Here is a 27,462-nt window from a genome sequence, read left to right as displayed (position 1 = left end):
TGCAGTTTAATGTTTCCAAATGTAAAATAATGCACTTGGGGAAAAGGAATCCTCAATCTGAGTATTGCATTGGCAGTTCTGTGTTAGCAAAAACGTCAGAAGAGAAGGATTTAGGGGTAGTGATTTCTGACAGTCTCAAAATGGGTGAGCAGTGTGGTCGGGCAGTAGGAAAAGCAAGTAGGATGATTGGCTGCATAGCTAGAGGTATAACAAGCAGGAAGAGGGAGATTGTGATCCCCTTATATAGAGCGCTGGTGAGACCACATTTGGAATACTGTGTTCAGTTCTGGAGACCTCACCTACAAAAAGATATTGACAAAATTGAACGGGTCCAAAGACGGGCTACAAGAATGGTGGAAGGTCTTTAGCATAAAACGTATCAGGAAAGACTTCATGAACTCAATCTGTATAGTCTGGAGGACAGAAGGAAAAGGGGGGACATGATCAAAACATTTAAATATGTTAAAGGGTTAAATAAGGTTCAGGAGGGAAGTGTTTTTAATAGGAAAGTGAACACAAGAACAAGGGGACACAATCTGAAGTTAGTTGTGGGAAAGATCAAAAGCAACGTGAGAAAATATTATTTCACTGAAAGAGTAGTAGATCCTTGGAACAAACTTCCAGCAGACGTGGTTGGTAAATCCACAGTAACTGAATTTAAACATGCCTGGGATAAACATATATCCATTGTAAGATAAAATACAGCAAATAATATAAGGGCAGACTAGATGGACCATGAGGTCTTTTTCTGCCGTCAGTCTTCTATGTTTCTATGTTTCTAAAATGACTGTGAATTAAACTGTGCTTGATATACAGCTATTTTTTTTCAATAACTCTTGGTAAGAAATGTTGGTAAGGAAAAGTAATGCTCTGAACCATCAGAGCTAGACTAACTGAGAGTCTAGACTTGTAATGAAATCCAAACAAGACCAATGGGGATTGTTACTTTTGCTCTTTTAGAGATTCACCAAGATGATTTGCAATATTAAATGCTGTGTTGCCATTTGTGGCTTTATGATCTTGTTAAAGAGAGCTCTTCATCCCAGGTTGTTCCTTAGCATCTGGCATGCAATGTCCATTGACAGGCCAGCTGAGAATCGTAGTCACTCTGCTGTGCAAATGGTTTGATTTTCATTTTCCTGTGTCATTTTCACATCTTGTTAACCTAAGTAAGTTGTACCCACTGGAATATTTGCTGTCATTTGGTCATTGAAGTTGGCACTTGTTCTTGGCTGAAAGTGTTTCCATCACTATCTTTCTGCTCAAAGTCATCAAGGGATAATTCAATTGTAGATACATTTTTTTCATTTTATATTTTTTTAAAGCATAATAAAACAAAAAAAAAATTGAAAATAGAAATAGGTGAGAATGAAAGAAATGTAAGGATTCCCAGATCACAATTTTTGTGATTGTTATAAATCATCTGCCAACCTATTACATGCCAAGAATAAATGTTTTGTGCTGACATTTTGGTTTATGTTTCTGATTTTCTGGGTAGAAAGCCTTTCATTTTTTATTCTGAAAGGAATGTAGTACTCACTGTATACTACTTATAGTATAACCCCTGCTATTCTAGAGCTGCTGTGCATTCTTATACTTGCAACATCAATTATGTATCACAACTGGTGACCATTACTGGTTCAATGAATCATACACATCACAGTGTGTCAAAAGCAATTTCTGTGTTTCAGAAATGGAGCATCGGTCTGTTAAAAAAGCTGGGATTGAAATACAGGAAATAAAAGGTGAGTTGTTATTTCTGCCATTTAGGCTCAGGGCAAGGTGCTGATTCTGTGTTGTAATGTGCAAAGTGCTTCAGCTAAAACATTCTGAAAGAAGCTGTTTGGATTTCCCTGATTTTGTGTTTTGAGAGTTTATTTAGTTTCAAGATTGGAATAAAACCCAGGCATGAAATGGAACTTGTTACGATAGGAATTGCTTTGAGTGTGGCAACTGTTCTGAGCACTGTGGTCAGCAGTTGTTTTGTAACTTATGCATGAATGCTCTTTGAAGACATCCATCCCCAAAGCATCAAGAATGTTTTGTACTTTCTACTTTGCAAGCAATGCCCTAAATGTTCCATATGAAGTAGAGCTGTAGAGCAAAAGAAAAAGTTGGCGTATGGCTCTGTACTTTGAAGACTGGCTGTCCCAGCCTTTCCATTGTTATTTTCCAACAATTGGGATGGGTTGGCTTTGTTCTTAGTCTACGCAATTCCTGGGATTGGTTTGCAAAACTCAGAGCCAGCAAAGCCTCAACACACAACACAGGAATTCCCTTCCAAAATATGCAATTATGCAGTCTCTACTGAGTTTGGAAGTGGGAAGCTTGGCTTGGAAACACTATATCTGAGAAGACAATGGTGTATTAATTGACAACAAATTGAACTGAGCCAGCAGTAGGAGACACGTGCATGAAAGGTGAGTACAGTTCTAGGCTGCATTAGAAGAAACATCATGTCAAAGATGTTTGACATTATTATTCTGCATTCTCAGTTCTAATGAGACTAAAGTAGAACATTCAAGAGTATTCTGTGTTAATTCTGGGTGTCATACTTCCAGAAGGATATTGACTAAATAGAGAGGGATCAAATGAGGTAAAGGAAAATAAAACAGGAACTTGAGGTCCTATACTGAAGAATAGAATGAATAGAACTTAGACAGTTCCTCCTAAGGAAAAATAATGACCAAATGGAGATATGATGTTCAGGTAGATTAAAAGAAATTACAGGAAGGATTGTCAATAACTATTTTCCAAGGCTGCAGAAAATAGGGCTAGAATTAACCGCGCACTCATTGCACTGTGGTTCCACCCATGTGATTTCCAAAGGTTAGCCATCACTGATCTAGTGTAAAATAACAGTATTTTATACAAAATTTGGAGAGAATTGTGTGGATAAATATTCATCATCTTTCTCTTCCATCTGTTTTGGCCCACAAACATATAGGATTCAAAGTGACACATTGCTACTTATATAATTATAGAGCTCATGATATATATACAGATTGCTGAAGAACATACTTTATAAACTGTGAGGATAAATAAGCAGTGTTTCATTTTATGCACAAAGAATGGATTTTAACACATAAAGTTATTTCTGTTTAGTGAGCCTTGATTAAAACTCCATTATGTATCTTCCATACACAATTATGGAAATGTCTAGTAATTACATGAGGCACATAAGAGGAATTGCAAACAATTGATTGCACTGTCAATTTTGACTTTCTGTTAGGAAGTTATCGTACTTGCCCTCTTCAAGCCAAGTAACTAAAAACCTGGTATTTAAAAATGGCAATAGGTGTTCTGAACTGAACTGTTATATTGTAGCAGATTCTGCCAAGATCAAAAGAGTTAATCTGTGTTTAATCTTTTCTTCTCTCCAAAAAAAGTTGAGGCAATTATAGAAGGCACCCTGACAAAGAAGCCCACATCAAAAGATTTTTTAAAGAAAGAAGAAATGCATCAAGTTGTCCAGCAGGCTAGCAGTTCTGTTTCTTTTGTTCTTATTACAACACTTCTAATTATTCCAGTAGTAGTCCTCTTGGCAATTGCCATGTTTATTTGGTGGAGAAAGACAAGAATCTATGGAGGTAATTAATCTGTGTTTAACCTGGTAACAAGCACTTTTGGGATCAAAGCCTTTATGATATAGAAGAACTTTGAAAATGTTTATTTTCCAGTGCCGTAGCATAACTATACCTCATGGTATCTTTGTCCTGAGAAATCAGAATGTATTGTAATGTTCTTGTTTATATTCAATTCAGTTTTCAATTAGGGTAAATGTTTTTGTGGTTTCTAGGATAAGATAATATTTTGAGTTTATAGCATTGCTTATTATGAAAAGGAAATTATAAGTCTACTGTATAAAAAGGATTGTTGAAATGGTCTTGCTGCTTTGTTTAGCTTTTCCTGAATAAGACAGAGTGGAAACACCAATTCTTTCGGATGTTACTCCTGTATTCTTTAGAATCTATTCTGGCATTGATCCTCTTTAAGCCAGCCAAAGACAGCTATTTTTTATTTTAACTTCTCGTAAAACAGTGCTTGCAATGCTCTAAAATTATAGCAGCAGTTAACTTAGAGCAGTGTGCTCTAAAAATACACACAGCAGCATCAAAGGTAAAAGCAAACTGTTAAAATCTGTTCCCTAGCCAAACGTGTCAATGCAATTATTAAGCATTATTCTCAGAAAAGAATTGCATTTGTGGACAAGTGCCTCTTTAAACATCATACCTGTTTGTTAAGGAAAGACAGCTTCAGGGATCAAAGCACATAAGATATCTAATCCTTCTCCCGTCACCTTTATTAGGCCACAAATGCCTTTTCTCCCTATGTTCTCCTGTAAACCACCAAACCCCATTCATTGTTTTCAAAATTCATCATCAGAGTATATTCCAAATTTACATTTGAAGTTTTGAATTTGAGATTTGAAGGATGATTAGGACCAGAAACACACAGTTTTTAATGCTCAATTTCTTTGCATGTATTTCTCCCCCAAAACACTATAACGTACACATATTACCTTGGACTGAAAATGATTTCCCCCGATTAAACATACAAAATCTTTTGAATCTTACTGTAAGTGTAATTTTACGAGGGAAGTCATACTTTATGCAAGAAACATTTTGTAACTAAGAGAGATCTTACAAGCTTGAATTCACAAATGTTACATGCAGTTTTCTCTCCAAGTATAAGATTTTTCAGAAGAAACATATTTTAAGTATCTGAAGTTATATGAAAAACTTATTAAGTTTTAAAGATAATTTGAATACTTGATTACAAAAATCAACTTAGTTTTGCTAAGTTTAAAAGGCTGTGTATTTGTATGTGAAAAGAAAAGATTATAAATTAACTGGTGTCTATTATAAAAAAGTAGAACAATTTACAGTAATCCCTTGCTAGTTTGCGGTTCATCTTTTGCGGATTCGCTAATTCATGGGTTTTCAAAGGGGGCTTAAATCCATTAAATCCATTGAAAATTTTAAATCCATTAAAAATTCATAAAATTCTTCTACAGTACTACTGTACTCTATTAAAGAAACTGGTAGGATATCACATGTAGTTCCAGCTGAGAAACATTATAGAATGACTGTTTAATGAAAAAGGTGGGTTTTAAAAGTCCAAATACTCATTAAATACATTAAAAAAACCCTTTCCTCTATTTCACGGAAATTCATTTTTCACGGGTAGTCTTGGAATGCATCCCCCACGAAAAATGAGGGATTGCTGTATATTGTTTTAATTTCTTAGTTATACTGACATTTTTCAGGGACATCAGAAAAATTATCAATCAGACAAGGTAGTTTTATGTTTAGCTTGATAAGTAAAATACAATTCAAGGAAACAGCAACAGACTAGAATTATTTGTAATTCCTAACCTTAATGGTAATGTTGTACATTGTTTTGTCTGTCTTCCATGTTTTGCTTCATGTAATTTCACTTTAAAATTCTTGTTCCTAATTTATATATGTCTCTCAATCTTATAGCTGATGCTGATCATAAACTTGATTCAAGCTCAGGTAGAATTTTGGGCAGATTTAGAGGTTAGTATAATAGAAGAACTAGTATTGCCTTTCTAAAAGTTAAATGATATTTCCCTTGCATGTTGTTTTGTTATGTCCACTGAGAGGGGCAGCATATAAGTCCAATTAATAAATAATAAATAAATAAATATGTTGTCTTTCCTCTGATAATGATGAATCCAGCAGTTACTCCTATGAGAAAGCTGTAATATGTTGGTGAGTCATCTACTTACCAGACAAAGCCTTTGGGAACTGATGATTTCTTAGAGGAACACAGGCAAAGCAAAGAATAGGACTAAGGAATTGATTTTCTCCCCCTGACTTGCCCTATGAAGAAAAATATTGCCTGTTGCTAATGACCATAGGACAGACAAGGAGCTCATTTTAAAAGATACTTCATGGATGGGGCTTAGAGGTTCAGCTTTGGCAGAGAACAGCTTTTTTAGAAAGTAGGCACATATTCCACCAGGACCACTAGATAGAGAGGGCTTTAGTTTGTGTAGTGCCCTTTTGACGGTATCTTCAGGAAAATCAATGTGGATTGGATAATTGCAATTGGTTGAGGTATGACTAGGAAATGTGGGGGAGAAGCCATTGTTGTTGATAAAGAGTGAAATGAAAAAAGTGTTGAAGAGATTAGCCTTAATGGCATCATAATTACAATCTTCAACATTTTGCCCTTTTAGAAGCGTATTTGAGTCTTTATATTTGGCGTTTATGAAATTATAGAAGGCACGATTGGGTTTGCAGTTTGCAGTGGTAATTGGTACATTCAGTTTTTATTTGGCAGCATAAGGTTTTGTATCTGTTTTTGAAGTGAGCTACAAAGCCAGTTTTATTTTTCTGCCAAAGGGATTTTGGGAGGGGGATTGGAGTTTCCATATTGATAAGGGTAATTTGTTCTTTTTGGCTTTGGAAGTTACTAAAGATACATATAAATTAATTACTCTTTGAACTTCACATAGAAAAGTGTTATAATAGTCTTCTGTAGGGTTGCAGGCATTGAATAGGATTTGTCAATCTAGAGATGAGAGCTCAGCAGCTATGAGATTGTAGTTTGCCTTTTTGAAGTTGTATTTAGAAGTCCTATTATGAGACTTTTGTATGGATATAAATTTAGACAAAATTCAATCATGCTGTGGTTACTGTTGAAAAAAGGTTCTTTGGTTTGAATCTTATAAATGTTTAAACTGTGGCAGAAAATTAGATCAAGGCAGTTGTTGAATCTAGTGTTGATGGTTACCAATTGATTGAGTCCTAAAGAAGTGGTGGCATTATACGGGGTTGTATGTATCACTTCAATTGAGTACTCATTTAGGATCCAATTAATAAGAGGTAAATTATACACCAAATACAGCCATTTTGGCCTCCTGAAGAAGGTGCAGAAGGTTTGGGAGTCCTGCAGAGTGTTTCTGGGGACTAAGAAAAGGCAAAAACGTCCCAATTTTTGTGGGAAATGGGCAAAAAATTGGATGTTTCTCGCAAAAACATGGGCATTTTTGCCTTCCCCCAGCCCCCAGAAGCACTCTGTAGTCCTCCCAGAGCCTCGGTGCACCGTTTTTGCAAAAATGGACCAGTTTTTGCAAAAATGAGGGAGTTTTTTCCCTTTCCCCAGCCCACAAAAGCACTCTGCAGGACTCCCAAACCCTCTGTGTGCCCCATTTTTCACAAAAAACAGGCTTATTTTCACCTGTTTTTGTGATAAACGGGGCACGTAGAGAGTTTAGGAGGCCTGCAGAGTGCTCCTGGGGCCAAAAACATTTTTTTACTTACCTCTTCAAAATCTTGGTGCATCTTATACACCGGTACATCTTACACTCCAAACGATATGGTAATTAATTAAGAAATTAAGGTATTATAGATGAATTAACATGGTCAGTTGCAGTAGCCTCGTTGGAAATTGGTTGGAATGGTAGCTTCAGTGATAGTCTTGGAAGGGTTCTGTATAGAGGGTTCCTTACAGATGAAGTGTGAAGGTAGCAGTGCAGTGCAGATGCTGTGGACTCCCAGTAGGTCTCCCTGGATCTTCCTCCTCACTTCTGTCAATCTCCTAGTCTTTCTCAAAGGATCTAGGGTACAGAAGGCAGTTGTTACTCGCTATTCAATATGGCGGTAGTGTATCACATCTGGTTTCACTCCTTGCCTTCTTCAATCTCCTGGGCTAAGCTGATGGATAAGGGCTGCAGAGGATGGTTGTTACCTGTTATTCAAGATGGTGGTAACGGATCACCTCTAGTTTCCCTTACCGTCTTCTTCAATCACCTGGACTATGCCAATGATTAAGGGCTGCAGAGGGCGGCTGTTTAACTCAGGTCAGAGAGATGCGCTTTGTCAATCTTCTTGTCTTTGCTGAAGGATCTGGGCTGCAGAGGGTGGTTGTTACTTGCTCTTCAAGATAAAATCATGTCTTGTAAAGGAAATAGAAATAGAAAAAAGTATATGTTGCCTTTGGATGAAAGATAGAGGACAGTTCTATGTCTTTTAAGGTATTCCTTGATATTGACCAGAAGGAGTTGATAAGATAACAAAATTGAAACTTCAAAAATCAAAATATTGTATACTAATATATTTTTTTTGTAAGCCACCTAGAATTACCCTGTGGTAAGAGGGGCAGGCAATAGGTTCAGTTATAAATGAATATTTTTTTTTTCAATGTCTGAAAGATAACATGAACCACATTCTAAAGTTGATTTCCATTGCAGGAAAAGGCGGCGGAGGTCTCAACCTGGGGAATTTCTTCGCAAGCCGTGCTGGTTACAGTCGAAAAGGGTTTGACAGACTTAGTACCGAAGGGAGTGACCAGGAAAAAGAAGAGGATGCCACAGATTCAGAAGAGGAAGAACCTGTCCCTCAGCCTCCAGCGATACCTTCATCTTCCTGAAACTGGCCTTTAATTGCTATGTGATCCGAGTCTACAAAGATTGCCAGATTTAGCACGTTTTAAGATTTTACGTATTTAATTGTAAACTGTACTAGTCCTTTGTGAGGCTGTACACAGATTTAATTTTGTTTTTGTTTTTCTGTTTCCTCCCCTTTTGCTTCAGTTCAGTTTTGGAGTGTGAACATTTCCTACCAGTGCCATTGTTTTATGTGAGCCTTTTAATAAAGCAGGGCAATTCCATTTTAATTGCAGTAATGCTTTAAAATAGTAATATTTACTCATTTCAATTAGGGACCGTCTCTATATTTGTAAATAAGTCCCAGTCTCAGCTTTAAGAATACTTTTGGTTTTCAGTTTTTCTTTGGTGCCTTTTCACTTTTGATGCCCTTAATCTATCACAGAAAAGAGAGAATACAGTGCCACAATGAAACAGAGCCACTAAATCTCCTATTTTTTAAAGAAATATCACAAGTATTCTATTACTTTAAGGGAAAGATTTTAAAAGTCTCTATTTATAATTGGATCTTTTTTCCTCTTCCTTCTTCTTGCTCAGACTTTGTGTGTTTCCAGGATGTCTTATTTTTAGATGGCTATACTGTTAGAACACTATTTTCAGAAGCTGAATGTAACTTGTGTAATAAAGTGTTCGCAGAGCATCAGCTGTCAAAGTGGAATTTTTGCATTTGGGGTGAAGGGGAAATGCCTTTGGAGACAGCCCAGTTAAAGAAACCATCAAGAAGGTGCAAAACATAATTTTTTAAAAACTATTTTTTTTTTAAAAAAAAAAAACAGCAATTGAAAAGATGACTCAGGTGTTTTTTGTATGAAAGAAGATATTTTGTTAAGGAGTGCTTTTTTAAAAAGAGAAAAAAACAAATCAAAATTCCTATATACAAATCAAATTACCTATATAAATTCATGTTGTAGGACGGTGTTTTTTTTTAATTTAAGAAAATCTGGCCTATATATCCATCCTCCAGGGCAGATACCAAAATAAAACCTTGCTGGAACAGGAAATGTGTGTCAACTTGTGTAAGAACTGTTTTTGTTCCTGTATCTTTCTTCAGTTACACCATACAACCCACATATCATTATTGTGTCAGCTTGTTTTAAAATTTGGCATTTTAAAGCACTTTAGAATGCTCACAATATTTAATTGATTATATTCCAATAGTTCAGACAGCAACCAATATTGTTCATATTGTATATGGATTAAGTATCAAAAACGGAATTCATGGCAAATGTACTACTGTATTTGAAGTAGGACTTCCTGATTTGGTTTAGTCAAAATTTAGTCAGATCTAGTGAGAAGCAAGTCTCACTGAGCAATTGTTTTTGTCCAAACAGTCCCAGTTTTCTTCACTACTGAAAAAATATGGGTGCATTGATACATGATGTATACCCATATTATGTATCATACATAGGCTATATGCTTTTACAGAACAAAGTTTGAGAACTAGAACAGGGAAGTAGATTGGAAGCATACCCATTTCAAACTGTTCCCTTGATTTAATTTGCTCTTTTTCAACACAATTGTAACCACAGGAATCCTTCCTCCATTCCTTCCTTCCTTCCCTCCCTCTCTCTCTTTCCTTTTCAGATAAATGTACAGTGGTACCTCTACTTAAGTACTTAATTCATTCCGTAACCAGGTTCTTAAGTAGAAAAGTTTGTAAGAAGAAGCAATTTTTTGCACAGGAATCAATGTAAAAGCAAATAATATATGCGATTAGGGAAACCACAGGGAGGATGGAAGCCCTGTTTCCATCCAGGAGATTCCTAGAGGCCCCAGGGAGGCTTCTCCACACATTTTCTGGCCCTGTTTCCTCCCAGGAGATTCCTAGAGAGGCCCCATGGAGGCTTCTCTACACATTTTCTGGCCTTGTTTCCTCTCAGGAGATTCATAGAGAGGCCCCACAGAGGCTTCTCCCTGCCTTTTCTGGTTAGTATCGGAGGCTCGGGTTTGTAAATGGAAAATGGTTCTTGAGAAGAGGCAAAAAAATCTTGAACACCCAGTTCTTTTCTAGAAAAGTTTGTAAGTAGAGGCATTTGAAGGTAGAAGTACCTACTTTTTAAATTTTTTAATGCTTGCTATGCTTTTTCTTCTTTTTTAGGTTAGTATTACTACTACTGAAATATATTCCATGAAAGCATTTATGTGACTTGACAAACACAGCACTTCTTTATAATCACGTTGTCACAGCACTGATGGAAATCTTTGAATATCTTCAGATGCAGGCTTAATATGGGCTTTCAGCTTTGATTGCACGACTGCCCTACAAAATGCTTTCTTTTAGCTTTTTTGGCTTAGGAATCCCTTTCTATGTTGGTGGCTTCATCTAACCGCTAGTGATAGTTGTACATCAGGGATACCAAACCCCTGGTCTGTGGACTGGCACTGGTCCGTAGCATGTCAGAAACTGATCTGTGCAAACAAGCGAAGGCCCATCCCTGGGATGCAAGCAGCAGGCAAAATCACATCTTCACAAATCCATGGAAAAACCATTCTCCACGGAACTAGCCCCCAGGTACCCAAAAGGTTGGAGAGTCACTGTCCTACATCATCTTGTAGGACAAGCTCCATTGCATATTCCACCTCAAGTTTCTCTGAGAGACACCTGTAGAGACTTTATTTCACAATCTTAAGAAATCAAATTAAATATTTAAAAATCCTCTCCCTTTTCAAGAAATTCTGGCTACATCTGTTTGAACAAGGGGTCCCATGCAAAATTCTTCATCTGGCTTACAAAGAGAATAGAGATCAAAAGGCCTAATTCTGAAACCTTTCTATCTTTACTGAGGGTTGTATTACTATCAATTTAATTTTAAGAGCAGTCATATAAGGCTTAAACATTTATTGTTTGAAAGATGAATTCTCATAGAAAGGGATGACAATTGTGTGCATATGTCCAGATCTATTGTTCTTGATGTTTGAAAATAAGTTTCTTGAAGCCATTCAAATATGGAAGCAACATTTATTGACAAAACAAAATTGTAACAAAAGAAATTTGTTGATTGTTACTGTATAATTTTGTAAAACCAACATTATAGAAAGAGAAAAGGGAGTAAATAAGCTCTTTGGAGTAGAGCAGAAAATATGCAGAATATTAGAATTGCCTCAGCCATTCTCCCATCCCTTTTTTCCTGAATCTTAAAGTTTGTACAACTTTCACAAACATTTAGTTTATTTGACCATTCTGCCTACTTTTAGCAAAAGCAAAATAAATGTCATTTATTTTGCCCCCACATGAGTAATGCTGTGCAAGATATTTCAATAGTAAATTTACTCTTCACATATACACACACCCCCAAAAAGAAAGTAAATGTCCAATTCAGCACAAACAGGTTACATGCAAACCTCAAAGCGCCTTTATAGGGAATTTTAGTAACAGATACGAAATATAGAGTCATCAGGGCAGAACAAGAGGAAGAGTCTTGTCAGCAGTGGAGAAAGGGAGTTGTAGCTGCAGTAAACCAAGTAATGCATTCTTTACACGCTGAAGTGTAATACTTTTCATTATCTCTAATATTGGGGTATGAAACCAGATCAGATTCTACTGATAAATACAATAGAGTTTGAAATTAACTAGGATCCCACTCTTTATCCACAAGAGTAGATAAGGCCCAAGGCACCACAGACACGCATGCCAACCTAAGCATCATGCAGTTACCTGAAGGTGTTCTAATTATGTGGAATTACCATCCCAATTAAACAGCTGTCCTTGCCATCAAATATCATTAGGTGGAAATTGGTTCCCTGGGAGGCATCTTGATTAAGTAGTGTTTTCCAATTAAGCAGAGCACTAAAGTAGTTAATCAGAATTTATAGATCAATGTGGTATATTGGAGTAGCATGGTATAGTGTCTATATAATACCCCCCTTCCTTATCCTACCTTTCCTAGCTTGATTTATGAGTATTCCTTCAATCTATAATATCTAGCTAACCCTTCCGCTATTTGTCACCTCAAATCAGGATGACAAACATGCTATTTATAAAAGGTGCAACACAAATGAAATGTTTAGCTTTACATATGAAACCAGGATTGCTTCGAAAAAGTTTGATGCTACTCACAACATTAAACTAAGTTTCCTCTTATTATAACTGCAGTTTTTATCTGATTATAGCAGCAGCATTTGGAGGAAAACAGTGAGCATCGATTTCTGTTGTGATTAAAGATAATAACAAAATAGGAATTCAATAAAATACAGTATATTCTACATTACTTTTGAGGATCTAATACAGTTTTTCATCAGTTTAATAGTCCTAACCTCTCTCCATCTGTTATAGTGGCCATTGGAAGATTATGCAATCCATGGAGATGTTATCTTTCAAAAACTGATCCATAAGCAAGTAAATTACAAATGGGAAGTTTTTGTAGCCCAAAAATAATAGCAGATTGAAAAGGTTGGGTAAGAAATAAAACAGCAACAGTATAAGGTAATTCATGAAATTATTTCAGGCCTCTGAATTCTACAGCTAGAATTTGGCATCGCAGGTGTCTAGAACTACTTCATGTTACTGTGATCCTGTTGATTTGTTGATTTAAAAATAAATAAGCAAATAAATAATGCAACTGCTGCCATGCTGCAGAGCGCACAATTTACCATGTCTCTCATAGCTTCCTACCCTCAAAGGTGGATCTAAAAAGCAAAAGTGCAATAAAAAGTAACATAAAATATAAATAAATATGAAGGGTGACCTAGTGTTTTGTTTGAAAAAATGCTTACTTGTCTAGAAAAATTGAAAACTGGAAAGACCTGTGTTTTGCAACTACTGTAGTTAGGTTCTGTGCAGCAACCATTCTCTTATCAGATAAGTCTCCCAGAAGAATTTTATTAAGTGAATGGAGATGCTGCTCAAAGTACAAATATAACAGCCCAAACTTATGACAAAATAAAAAACTAGTAAGTTGGGAAAATGTGTCTAGGGCAGTGATTTTCAACCTTTTTTAAGCCGCGGCACATTTTTTACATTTATGAAACCCTGGGGCACATTGAGCGGGGGGGGGGGGGGGTAAAAAAAGTTTGGACAAAAAAATTCTCTCTCTTCCTCCCTTTCGCTCTATTTCTCTCTCCCTCCCTCTTTCTTTCTCTCCCTTCTTTCTCTCTCCATCCCTTTCTTTCTCTTCCTTCTTTCCTCTCTTTTTTGCTCTCTTTCTCTCTTCCTCCCTACCTCCCTCTATGTCTTTCTCTCTCTCTCCTTCCCTCCCTCTCTTTCTCTCTCTCTTGCTTTCTTTCTCTTGTTCTCTTTCTATCTCTCTTGCTTTCTCTCTCTCGCTTTCTCTCTCTTGCTTTCTTTCTCTCTCTTGCTTTCTTTCTCTCTTGCTTTCTTTCTCTCTCTTAGCTTCACGTCACATCTGACCATGTCTCGCGGCACACTGGTTGAAAAACACTGGTCTAGGGCATTTAATCACTATTTCCTTTGAAACTCACAGTAAATTAATCTGTGGAGAGGATTGGTATGCTGTCCTTAGTCACCCCAATCAGCTGAATTAATCCTGCAGAGAATAGGTACAGTATACATCTCATAGTCAATGGTACCTTTTAACCAATAATAGGTTTATCTTCGTGCTGTAGTAATGGCTAAGACTATAAACGCTAAGACATAAAGGCTGCACTCACTATGCTTGATCTCAGCTAAAAGACCCAGAAGCCCTGAGACTCAGTAAGTGATTGACACCTAGTGGTTAAGAAGACAAAGAATAACTTCTATTTTGCACTGAAGACTGAATGAAGCTTTATTGTCATACTAATCTCACCAAAGTCAATCAAAATATACTGGGGATTTTTTCTAATTTGTATAATAAAGATGTACCAGGAACTTCATTGCTTATCAGTTACGGGTTTCAATGTTCAACATTTTATTTAAACAATATAAATAAGATTTATATGCTTGCTCATTCATAACAGACCCAAGTTAGTGCAGGGATTTTTCACCCTCCAAATTAATTAATCATAAATTCTGGTAAGACACAAATTTATTCTGAGACTTTTTTGTATATTAGCTCCCAGCAACCCCAGCCAGCATGCTAAAAATAAAAAAAGCAGGAAGTTTTAGTACAATTGATCATCCAAATTGATTGGATAATAATCTGAGCAGATTATTATGCATTATAATTTTGTGCTAGGATGAACATTAAATTAGGTACAACAGTTGTGTACCATACAGTTTATGCCACACAACTAAAATAGATAGATAGATAGATAGATAGATAGATAGATAGATAGATAGATAGATAGATAGATAGAATTGCCATAGAAACTAACTTTCTTTTGAAACATGAGAAACTGATGTATCTACGGTAAGTTTCCAAATTCATATATTGATGGCCAGAAATTTCACAGCAGGACAGTGGCATCAAATCAAAAAAGCAATGCCAGACCAAGACCTAAGCCATGGAAAATTACTTCTAAGTGAGAGAATCTGCCCTTGAGAATATGCAAGTAATTGAATATTTATTAATGCAAATATTGCCTGGAAACAGAAAAGCTAGAAATCAAGGCAAACTTTTAACTATGACTTCTAGTTTTCCATGGATTTATTTTTCTATAAACTGAAATTACACAATAAATCCAATGCAATTTTAGATAATAGCGTTCCTTCTATTTCTTTTCTCTGAGTTATTTACGCAGAGGTTCTAAGGCAGTAATGATGTAATTATGATGAGTGACACACAACATTTTTTGACAAAGCAGCATTCATGAACACCCAACAACTTTTCAAAAGCATGGCCCATTTTCACATGATTTTGCAGGGCTGCAGATGGGGCACAAGGATGGGGTGTGCTCTTGCACAGCCTCCAGAAACTGCATGAAAGGACTATGTTCTATTGTCTCTGAAGCCTCCAAAAATCTAATGAGCATATAACATACTTTTACAGTTTTTGGAGGCCTCAGAAGATGATTTATTTTTGCAGTTCTGCAAAGCTGCTTCAAGAACAAAGGCCTTGTGTGGCCCAAAGGAACCTCAGGTAGCCACAGAGTGGAATGGAACAACACCCAGTCACCAACTTGCCGCAGGAGAATTCAACAAATACAAAAGTGAAATTAATTTTGATGGAACCATGGCCACTAATAATGAAGTAAATCCAGAAATATAACAGTTACAATAATTTCAATGAAAACTTGGTCACAAATAATAAAAGCACCTGAATGAAATGATTAATACAGTGTTGAATTGTCCCATGGTGAGTTGTCCTGAGATGAGTTGGCTGTAGTGAGTTGGCCCTAGACTCCCGCAGGCAGAGGCGGGCCACCATTGCCGGCGATACTGGAGTGGGCTGAAAGTGCAGGAATGCGCATACGCCTAGCATGGGATTCAAATTCTGAGCATGCGCAGAAGCCAAATCTCACGTGATGATGCACGTATGCAATATTTCCAGGTTTTTCACTTCTGCACATGCCTGAAAAAGCCCCCAAAATAGGCCAAAATAAGGTATGTGACTGCCGCCGCTCACCCCGCTGTGCCGCTTGTCACTGCTCGTCCCAGTGTGCTGCTCACCGCCATGAACGGTGGCTCCATCCCACTGTGAGCAGCAGCTCTGCCGCAAGCAGCCTGTCCTCCCCACCTGCCCCACCACTCCACCGCACCGTTTGTGCCGGCTCCACCACGCGTGGCCTACCCACCACCCACTCTGCCACGCTGACCCCCACCGCACCATGAGCAACCCACCCAGCCCTTACCTTGCTTGGATTCTTGCTTAAAGAAATGGATTTGTAACACAGAATGAATTTGCAAACAATTGTTTACCTCATTGGCTCTTTATCTTTCAAATTAAGAAACCTAAACTTCTCTCTCATTCTTTATCAGGCTAGGAAAGAAACATTAAAATTAAAAGCAGCTATTACTTTTCTTCATTTATGTGACGGCTTGAAATGTTCCAGATAATTTTCTTGAACTATTTGAAAATAGGGTTTTGCTAGTTGCTTAGCTGAGAAAACATCGGGGGGGAGGGGGGAGATTTTCTTAGAATGTTTTCTCCTAGGTTGTAAACCTTTGGGTCAGATCTAAATATATTCACCAGGATGTAAAGACTCTAGAAAGAGTACAGAAAAGAACAATAAGGATAATTAGAGGATTGGAGTCTAAAATATATAAATAACAGTTCCTGGGATTGGTTATATCAATGGACACCCAGTGGTGGGCTCCTACGGGTATGGTCAGGTACGCAGTACCAGTAGCAAATTTTGATTATTATTTTTTATTTCTTTTTCCTTCTGGGCTCTGGGTATGTTTTTCCTATCACAGTAAATGAAGTTGAATGTGTATAATTTTAGAAGAGCTGTGCGTGCGTGTGTGTACATACACTTTATATAGTAGATGATCAGGGGTGGGCTACTGCCCATACGGGGGGGGGGGAATGCAGTGGGGTAACGAAAGTAGAGCTCCAACCCAGAACACCCAATTTGCACTGAAAGATGTTGAAACAAAATGCAGAAGCCACACCCACAGTGTGGTAGTAAAAATTTTGGTAGCCCATCACTGTGGACACCTATATACCTATACTGGCATATTTTATAGAAATAGCTTTTTATTAAACAGCAAATTCAGACATATCGGTATGTTTTAGGTGTATGTGTTTGGGAATCTTTGGGAATCTTTAAATGCTGATATTTATTTTTCAAAGGAACTTACCAATATTTTTATCCCTGAATAGTTTTGAAGAGAATCAGCAAGCAAAGTTAGCATTTCTGGCCAAGTTTCAGAAGAGTTATCTAAATGTATGGGCATGTGTGGTTGTAGCAACTGAACTAGAGCACCCAGTGGATAGAAATTTAAACAAAGACTTAATAATTTGCATTCAACTAACAAGTTGTCTTATGAGTTCAAAAGAAATGCAGACCATTGTTTGTTATTCAAAGTAGCTTGGATGTGCAAATTCCAAGTACTTTTACACGCTGAAAAGATGTCAGGAAGGATGTACAGTATGATGGGCAGAAGTAAAAGGTTGTTTTGAAAAGAATACTTCTGCTCTGTCAATCTTGTGGCATCATGTTGCCGGCATGCGATGTTTCACAATATTTTTCTCATTCATGGAGCTGGGGTGGGCATGGGCTATATGTGATGCATCTGGCCCATGGGGCGCCACTTTGATACTCCTGGTTTACATTAAAGGTACATTTATCTCATCATAAGTATTAATAGGATTGAAATTCTACTGACCATCCTTTAGTTTGGCAGTAAAGATGAGAAATGTCTTTTAATTACAAAAAGCAAAACAAAACCCCCAAAAACCAAAAGCTCAAAACATTTATTACATTTCATATAAAAACAGCTAGAACAATAAAGCAGGACAGGCAATTCTTTCTTTCATTTTATGGCAGGCACACTCTTAGATATTTCCATTAAAAACTGGAAACAAAGTAAAAATTACTGATATGTGGAAATTTCTTTGGAAAGCACTGAACATAGTAAAAGTAATGACTGCAGATATACTGCAAGCTGTATGTTATAGAAAGCCAAAATCATTAGCTTTCTACAACACATTTTCACACATTCTCCTCCTTTAATTATGTAACTATATATTCATTATTTCTTAACAGAAATAAATTAAGAGAACTTTTATTCATTTAAGATTCCTAGCAAATAAAATGATCACGGAGAAGCTTCTTTCTAAAATAATAAATAAATAATTCACTAATACACAAAAATATACACACTGTGTGGCAAATAGATCTTTAAACTATGTTACTATTTGGCTTCTTTCTAATGATCATATGCAATGATTCATTACTAATTTAAAGAGAATGAAACAACACAAGAGAAAAATGAAATTGCTGAATCTGTCACAAGTAAGCTGGTATTTAAAATTAAATATTTCTATAATCTTCTCTGAAGCAGTACAAAAAGTAAATCAAAAACCTCCTCTGTGAAGTAGTTACTGACATCACGATATTCATCCCCTCAATAAAAAAGTAAAATAGTTTAAGAGGTACCAACAAAAGCATTCAAAAATCCATTATTTTTACTGGCTAGATTAGACAAAATGATTTAAATATAGGGAAGAAATAGAGAGAGGAAGCATCTTTTATATCTTATTTAGTACTGGTGTGCTGCCATCAGAAATTATGTAAAGCAATAATAATAAAATCCAGAGCTCAGCAATTCCGGTTTGTGGACAGTATCTGTTTACATGTCTTAATCTCTCTCTCTCTCTCTCTCTCTCTCTCTCTCATACACAAAACTCTAATTTCATGGAGGAAATATTTATTTTAATTTTTTTTACAAACAGTAATTTGGAAGAAAAATATTGCCGATTGGTGGCAGGATAGAAGCACAAGATCAAAAACATCAGTCTACAGTGTGTGTTTTTTAAGGATGCAAAATTGGCTTTCATTTACATTGTTTACTCCCCCCCTCCCAGAAGAATAAGAAACGTTTACTTTGATCATGTGATACTTTTATAGAGAGTTTGAGATAGTCTGATGGATCATTTCAATCTTGAGCCTGCAACGTCTCTTGAGTATTAATAGCACCCATTATTAGTGATGTAGTCTATAAAGCAGGAAGCCAACCTATTCATGTGGAAAGGTGAACACACCCATCTTTGCACTTTTCTGTTTTATTTTGTTGAAGGACATCATGTTTGTTAATGCACAGAGTACTGTCTTTCTTGCTAGTTTATTTATTTATTTATTCGATGCCACCCTTCTCCTTAGACTCAGGATGGCTTAAAACATGTTAGCAATAGCACTTTTTAACAGAGCCAACATAATGCCCCCACAATCTGGGTCCTCATTTTACCCACCTCGGAAGGATGGAAGGCTGAGTCAACCTTGACCCAGTGATGAGATTTGAACCGCTGACCTACAGATCTACAGTCAGCTTCGGTGGCCTGAAGTAGCTGCGCTACCCCGGCTCTATTTACTTTATAATCAGTACACAAAGATAACAATCCTATGAACACATTTTAGCTATAATACATAACTACAACACATAGCATGCGGAGAGATTGCAGTTAGAATGCATAGCTAACTAACAGTGAGTAGCACTAACAAGGAGTAGCATAAACAAAGAGAAAACAAAGAGACTCCAGAGAACTAAGCTATGAACCCTAGTTCCCTCTTGTGGTAGTCTGCAACATATGTACCCAATATATTGCCAACTCAACCATTATGGACAGAATCCTAGCAATGCTTAACTTTAAGAGAGAAAAAAAGATTTAACTGTTCAGGCTTTTTTCTAATGTGGGCCCTGTTCCTCCTCTGAATCCATATATATTTTCTTCAAATTCTAAAGAAGTAAAGAATCGTTTAGTTAGATGATTTTGGCGGACGGTATAGAGAGATTAATATGTGATTTCAAATATGTGATGCATATAAAATTGATGCAATCACTCTGTTTCATTATGTGTGTGTATAAAACAGTGTTTCCCAACCTTGGCAACTTGAAGATATCTGGACTTCAACTCCCAGAATTCCCCAACCAGCGAATGCTATCTGGGGAATTCTGGGAGTTGAACTCCAGATATCTTCCAGTTGCCAAGGTTGGGAAACACTGGTATAAAACACAGTACATTCATTCTTGGTTGTATATGACTATAAATAACAGATCAGTCTCTATTTTCTGTCTAAAATAATTCCTGTGGATGACGTTGCTATGCTTAATGTATAAAATATTCCTGGTTATGAGCATTTGCCAAGAATTAAATTTAGATGTATGTTGGATTGTAATGAACAGAGGATAACTTGCAATTCTCTGCTAAAAAATGTTGCAAGAAGTACCACCCATTTTTTCATTTAACATTTTTGGAATGATTAAAAACTGTATCATAAATCCATGTTTAAACACAAACAGGTAACATGCCATTTTTTGTAATCTGATAAAACTTGGCCTTCAGAAACTTCTTGCTGTTTCATGCAGGTTCCAAACATTATGAACTCCAGATAAAAGCATATAAAAGGGTTTGAATAGACTGCTATCCCTTTTCTTTTTTGCCTTCCACTCTTCTAACCCTCAAGGACCTGCTAAAGCTAACTCATTTGTCTCCCTCACCGTGTAAACTACCGTATATGCTCGAGTATAAGCCGAGTTTTTTAGCCCCAAAAATGGGCTGCAAAACACAGCCTCGGCTTATACTCGGGTCATTGACAAAGTCACCACACGAGGGCGCCATTGCTTGAGCCAGAGCGAGGAGGCACCAGCTTTTGTCCCCTCTGGCACGCCGTAGTTCCTCTCCCTAGCTCAAGCAAAGAAGGCAGCCATTTGCAATGGTGAGTCGGATTAAAAAGGCCCCCTGCTGTCAGATTCTCCTCCCCCTCCTTTGAAAGGATTTAAACTGTTTAAAAAATGGTATTTTGTGGTAGTTGCTGTCCTTGCTTGGATAGGATCTAATAATGTGTTATGAGGCAGAGCTAGACAGGAATTCTTTTTCTATCTGTCTATCTTTCTATCTATCTATTTTTCTATCTATCTATTTTTCTATCTATCTATCTATCTATCTGTATCTATTTCTTTCTATCTATCTATCTATCTATCTATCATCTATCTATCTATCTATTTTTCTATCTATCTATCTATCTATCTATCTATCTATCTATCTATCTATCTATCTGTATCTATTTCTTTCTATCTATCTATCTATCTATCTATCTATTTTTCTATCTGTCTGTCTGTCTGTCTGTCTATCTTTCTATCTATATCTATCTGTCTATCTATCTATCTATCATCTATCTATCTATCTATCTATCTATCTGTATCTATTTCTATCTATCTATTTTTCTATCTAACTATTTTTCTTTCTTTCTATCTATCTATCTATCTATCTATATCTGTATCTATTTCTATCTATCTATCTATCTATCTATCTATCTATTTTTCTATCTGTCTGTCTGTCTGTCTGTCTGTCTATCTTTCTATCTATATCTATCTGTCTATCTATCTATCTATCATCTATCTATCTATCTATCTATCTATCTATCTATCTATCTGTATCTATTTCTATCTATCTATTTTTCTATCTAACTATTTTTCTTTCTATCTATCTATCTATCTATCTATCTATATCTGTATCTATTTCTATCTATCTATCTATCTATCTATCTATCTATTTTTCTATCTGTCTGTCTGTCTGTCTGTCTATCTTTCTATCTATATCTATCTATCTATCTATCTATTTCTTTCTATCTATCTATCTATCTATCTATCTATCTATCTATCTATCTATCTATCTATCTATCTATCTACCGTATATTTCGCTCCATAAGACGCAGTTTTTTTCCTCCCAAAGTAGGATGAAAAATCAGCCTCGTCTTATGGAGCGAAGATGCAGGCAGGGAGGGGGGGGAGGCTGCGAATTCGGAAGCGCCATCCCGCCGGCTGGCTGGCTAGCTGCTGCCTGGCCCACCGTTCCCCGTAAGCTACGCCCGTGAGCAGGCGTGCACCCCCAAATACACCCGAGCGCCCTTTTCCACGGGCGCGTGCTCCCCATCCCCCTGCCAGCCCGCGGGGAGGTGGGCGGGGGCGGGGAGGTGTGGCAATAGGAGTAAAGGGAGCCGCGGCCGCCCCTGCCTCCCCACGGTGCCTCCGGCCAAATGCGCCCCTGGCTTCTCCACGCTGCCCTATTGCCCGCCCGATCCGCCTCCTCTGCCACCTCCTGCGTTGGGGCGCGATCTGCCTCCTCTCCTCCGCTGCCTCCTCCTGCCTTGGGGCGCAATCTGCCCCCTCTCCAACGTCGCTGCCTTCTGCCTTGGGGCGCGATTCGGCCCCTCTCCTCCTCCGCCGCCGCCTTCTGCCTTGGGGCGCGATTCGCCCCCTCTCCTCCTCCGCCGCCCCCCTGCCTTGGGTGAGCAATCCGGGAGTCTGGGACAGGGTGGCTTTACGCCATGAAGAGAAAACGGCCGACTTTTCCCTGCTGCCGGAGCCGTTTCCTCTTCATGGCGCAAAGCCACACAGTCCCGGACTCCGGGATTGCTCGCCCAAGGCAGGAAGTGGCGGAGGAGGAGAGGGGGCGGATCGCGCCCCAAGGCAGAAGGCGGCGGCGGAGGAGGAGAGGGGGCGAATCGCGCCCCAAGGCAGAAGGCAGCCATCTGCCCAGACAGAAAGGAAACAAGAGAGAGAAAGTGAGAAGAAGAGAGAGAAAGAGGGGGAGAGAGAGAGAAAGAGAGAGGGGGAGAGAGAGAAAGAGAGGGAGAGGGAGAAAGAGAGTGGGAGAGGGGGGAGAGAGGGGGAGAGGGGGGAGAGATAGCAAGAGAGAGAGAAAGAGAGAGGGAAAGGGGGAGAGAGGGGGGAGAGAAAGAGAGAGGGAGGGAGAGAGAGGAGATAAAGAAAGAGGAGAGAGAGAAAGGAAGAGAAAGAAAGAAAGAGGGATAGAAAGAGAGAGAGAGTGAGAGATGCTCAGTGAGCCTTTCTTTGAAGTTGCCTTTCTTTCTTTCCTTCTTTCTTTTTCTCTCTTGCTCTCTTGCTCTTTCATTCTTTTTTCTTTCTCTTGCTCTTTCTCTCCTTCCTTCCCTCATTCCATTTCTTTCATTCCCCCTCTCTATTTTTATTTCTCTTTCATTTTCTTTCTTTCTCTCTTTCTTGCTTTCTTTCTTGCTCTTTTTCTTTCTCTCTTTTACCTTCCCTTCCTCTATTTCTTCTTTTCTTTCTCCTTCCTACCTTCTTCCCTCCCTCCCTTCAGTCCTTCCTCTCTTACTCTCCCCTTTCATAAGTTTCCTTGCTTCCTTCCTCTGTTCCTGTCCCTTCCCCCTTTCTTTCTTTCTTTCCTTCCTTCCTTCCTTTCCTCCCTCCATTTCTTGCTTTCCTTTTCCTTCCTCCCTTCTTCCCTCCCTCACTCCCTTCTTTCACTCCTTCCTCTCTTCCTCTCCCCTTTTTGGCTCAAAATATTTTTTTTCTATTTTCCTCCTCTAAAATCTAGGTGCGTCTTATCAGCAGGTGCGTCTTATAGAGCGAAAAATACGGTATCTATCTATCTATCTATTTTTCTGTCTGTCTGTCTGTCTATCTTTCTATCTATATCTATCTATCTATCTATCTATCTATTTGGTTTTCTGTCTGTCTGTCTGTCTATCTTTCTATCTATATCTATCTATCTATCTATCTATCTATCTATCTATCTATCTATCTATCTATTTGGTTTTCTATGCTGATAACCTCACAGCAGCTAATGCTGAAGCTCTTCTTTGGATACACTTATTTGTTTGTTTGTTTGTTTATTTATTTAATTGGATTTGTATGCAATCCCTCTCTAAGGACTCAGGGTGGCTCACAGCATATATAAAAACAGAACAATAATGTAAATCCAATTAATGATGAGAAGGAATCCAGTTTTGAAGGATTTTAACTCTTAGGTTTTAGCTTTGTTCCTGATCGAGCTACTTTTTTTACTTTTTAATTTATTGTTAATATTGTTAATTTGTTTACCCTCTTTTAAATTTACAGAGCTAGTTTACTGGTTTTCTTTAAAATAAATATTCTAAAACATGTCTCAATTAATGTAATTTTATTGTTTTCCATTTTTATAAGTTACCAGTAGCCACTGCATTTTCTAACCTCGGCTTATACTCGGGTCAATACGTTTTCCCAGTTTTTGTGGCAAAAATTGGTGCCTCGGCTTATACTCGGGTCGGCTTATACTCGAGTATATACGGTAATCCAATTTTATCTCTCCCAATGGAAGACCAATTCCCTCTTGACAAATTTCTTGAACTTTGAGATGATCCAAAGGGGCCAAGTTGCTCTTTATGCTTAATTTTCCTATCTTTCTGTACCTTCCCTTTCCCCATTTAAACCTTTCACTGTCAGGATCTTCTTATTTGACAACGTCAGTGATTCCAATTCTGATAGTGAGCTGAATGATGCCATTCTCTCATAGCCCAATTCCAGACAGCTTTATTAGCTGGCAGTTCATCTTAATTGCTGTGTTAAGCAAGGACATCACTAGGTGATAGAATACAGTTGGTTACTTGCTGCTATTGTAAGTTTTTAAAATTCTCATTCTTAACACCCAAATGGTCATTCAATTCCCTGGCAATCTCACACTACTTACCAGAGCTTACAAAACTTTTGCCAGACCCATCCTCAAATACAGCTCATCTGTTTGGAACTCATATCGCACCCTTGAAAATGTCCAAAGATACTTCACCAGAAGAGCCCTTCACTCTACCACTCAAAATAGAATACCCTATGAGACTAGACTTTCAATCCTGGGCCTAGAAAGTTTAGAACTAAGACGCCTTAAACAATATCTAAGTATTGCCCACAAGATCATATGCTGCAACGTCCTGCCTGTCGGTGACTACTTCAGCTTCAACCACAACAACACAAGAGCACACAACAGATTTTAACTTAATATTAACCGCTCCAAACTTGACTGGAAAAAATATGACTTCAGTAACCGAGTTGTTGAAGCGTGGAACTCATTACCGGACTCCATAGTGTCATCCCCAAACCCCCAACACTTCACCCTTAGATTATCTACAGTTGACTTATCCAGATTCCTAAGAGGTCAGTAAGGGGCGAGTACAAGTGCACTAGAGTGCCTTCCATCCCCTGTCCTATTGCTCTCCTATATCTCCTATACCTTTCTTCTATTCTTATATCTCTTCTTCTACTCTTTCATTGATATGTTCTATTACTATATCTTCTTTTCTATTATTTCTTAGATATATTTTACTATGAGTATCTCCTCTATAACTTTTATCATGTATTTTACTATGTGTATATAGATATACTGTATACGCACTAAAACCCTCATTGTGTATTAGACAAAATAAATAAAAAAATAAATAAATAAAAATAAAACTGGAGAGTTAAGTATGGTATACAACCTGTTCCAAAAATGGGACCAAAGATAGGAACACATTTTGTCATAGACTCTGGAAACGTAATATGTCTTATTACATTTTGGCCATTTTAGAAGAGTATTTTAATCCTCCATTTTTAACTCTAAAAGATGAAGGACTGCATCAAATAAAATTATACCACGACCACAGTACATTCAATGAATACTGAATCTGTTTTATGAGATAAAGACTTACTTGGCAACTCAACGTCCTTTTTCTTCATTACTCTCTTGGCTTGATTCACTGCAGTTGGAATTCTTGTGGAACATGTTTTTCCTTGTTGTAAATTTGGTAGACATTAAGATTTCTGTGAAACATTTTGAAATATATTGTATTTGAATTACTGTCCTTTTTTCAAAGGATTTAAAAAGAAATACATTCTTATCTATATTGTGGTACTAAAAACATTTAGTTCATACATACTGAAAGAATCAAATTGAACATCTATACAATAGTTGGAAAATGATCAACTCGCTCCCAGATGCTCTGCATACAAAATTTGAGAAGGAAAGATCTGACTGGCTTGCTAATATCTTTTTCATGCTTGCTTTGAGGATATGGCACAATCCATTCCTCCATTCAAATAGCTTACTTTTGATCTTTAAGAATAGGAGGAATACTTTAAAAATCTTCATATTGCTATTGAAATAGCAACAGTCACTGTGTGAGATGGGTGGGTATACAAATATGAATAAATAAACTTGAAACTGTTGTTTATAACTGTGCTATTCCGAACTATTAATAATTGATATATAACACGCACATATTTTCAAAACAACTGCATTCAGTTGCAACTGCTGAATACCTGATGTTTAAGGCACCTTTTTCATAAGCACTATTGACTGCTTCTAATAAATTATGTAGGTTCAAAATCTTCCAAAATATTCTCATAACTCTAATAACATGGAGGCAGATGTACATCTTTTCATTATATAAAACATGAGTTGCAATATTTATGCTACTGTCATGAGAGCAAGCCACTACTGAAATACCATTTGTCTTTTAACCACTCTAAGGAAGGGGAACATTTATTCTGTCTCCCTTTAAACCTATCTGACTATGGATTGATAGAGGCCAAAGCTTTTGTCGGTGGGTTTATAGCTCTTTCTAGACTCATGATCTTTAATTATCTTTTTTTCCCCTGAGAACCACATATATCTTTTTGGATTGGGGCATAATTTACTTCTGCAAGCCTGCTGATGAAAAGCAAGATTCCAAGAGTGGAAACTAATTTATGTTTCTGAAAAGGGAAGGGCCATTCAAACCCACATCTGACTGAATTTGCACTAACTGGTCCATTGAATTCAAATTACTCCCTTTAGAGAACTGAATATTTTGGGACTTCACATACTTTTTCTAGTAAAGACTGTGAATATTGGTTCTATGAGTAAAAACATCACATTTTCTGAGGAAAGGGGACTAGAAAAATAGTGTTTCTCAATAGACAAAATTCAAAGCCAAACAAAACTAGCAGATAACTAAATAGATTCACAACTCTCTGCATTCAATGAAGGTTCATCAATAGTTCCACATCAAATCAAGGGCAAGTATTTTCTGGCTTGAATAATTCATTAGAAAAATAATTTTTAAAAAATCACCGTAAGTGAAAAGGTAAGAAAAACATAAACCAACTAATCAGATCTTTTCACAATGAAGTGATGGAATTTCCCTTGAGCTGCTCAGCTTTTCTTTAGTGTCCACTCAAAAATTCGTTGATTTCAGGATTTTGCCTTGTAATATGTTTATTTGTTTCATTTTCATTGACAAATGCTTTGCACGTTGGAAAGAAATTATGTTATTTTCAATTCAAAGAACATAACTGCTTTGTGTTTTAAATAACTGTGATGTTGTTGGTGATGTTATATTTATTTGAATTGCTTGAAAATGTGTCACCTATTTCATTTTTGTATTTTACATACAGTATACTTCACATATAATAACAGGAATTTCTTTTTTTAATTGTAATAGAAAAAGCACATTTTTATTGGGCAGATCAAAAATATAAAAATTAGTAATAATTTTTGGTCTTCTCAAATTGTCTCCTCACACACACACATATTTTAATGGGGCCTAAAATGTATCTAGGAACTGTCAGCTTCTTAACATGAAAAAGTTGAAAAATCAATATGCAAGAAGTGATTCACAAAGAAAATACATAATACTGACTCCTGAACAGTCTGATCTAATTGTGATCTTTACTCTTCAGATAAATGTACTATCTACTTTGAAGTGGTGTATTCAGAAGAAAGTTTCCTGGATATACTGTAGTGGGTTTA

The 27,462-nt window shown here is 37.2% G+C and overlaps 1 protein-coding gene across 4 annotated transcripts in view; it reads left to right on the top strand.

The window, feature by feature from the left end:
* PAM (peptidylglycine alpha-amidating monooxygenase) overlaps positions 1 to 9,059 on the top strand; it is a 167,171-nt gene extending 158,112 nt beyond the window's left edge. For all 4 annotated transcript variants that reach the window (XM_070742973.1, XM_070742975.1, XM_070742976.1 and 1 more), the window contains 4 exons: positions 1,692 to 1,745; positions 3,390 to 3,590; positions 5,487 to 5,543; positions 8,225 to 9,059. In XM_070742973.1, coding sequence (XP_070599074.1) covers positions 1,692 to 1,745; positions 3,390 to 3,590; positions 5,487 to 5,543; positions 8,225 to 8,403 — 491 coding nt within the window. In that variant the 3' untranslated portion in view covers positions 8,404 to 9,059. The remainder of the gene's footprint in view (positions 1 to 1,691; positions 1,746 to 3,389; positions 3,591 to 5,486; positions 5,544 to 8,224) is intronic.
* The last annotated feature ends 18,403 nt before the right edge of the window (positions 9,060 to 27,462 follow it).

Source organism: Erythrolamprus reginae, chromosome 2 (genome assembly GCF_031021105.1).
Source record: "Erythrolamprus reginae isolate rEryReg1 chromosome 2, rEryReg1.hap1, whole genome shotgun sequence".
Classification (NCBI taxonomy): domain Eukaryota; kingdom Metazoa; phylum Chordata; class Lepidosauria; order Squamata; family Dipsadidae; genus Erythrolamprus; species Erythrolamprus reginae.
The sequence above is the reverse complement of the archived record's forward strand: the minus strand, read 5'-3'. Positions and strand labels throughout refer to the sequence as shown.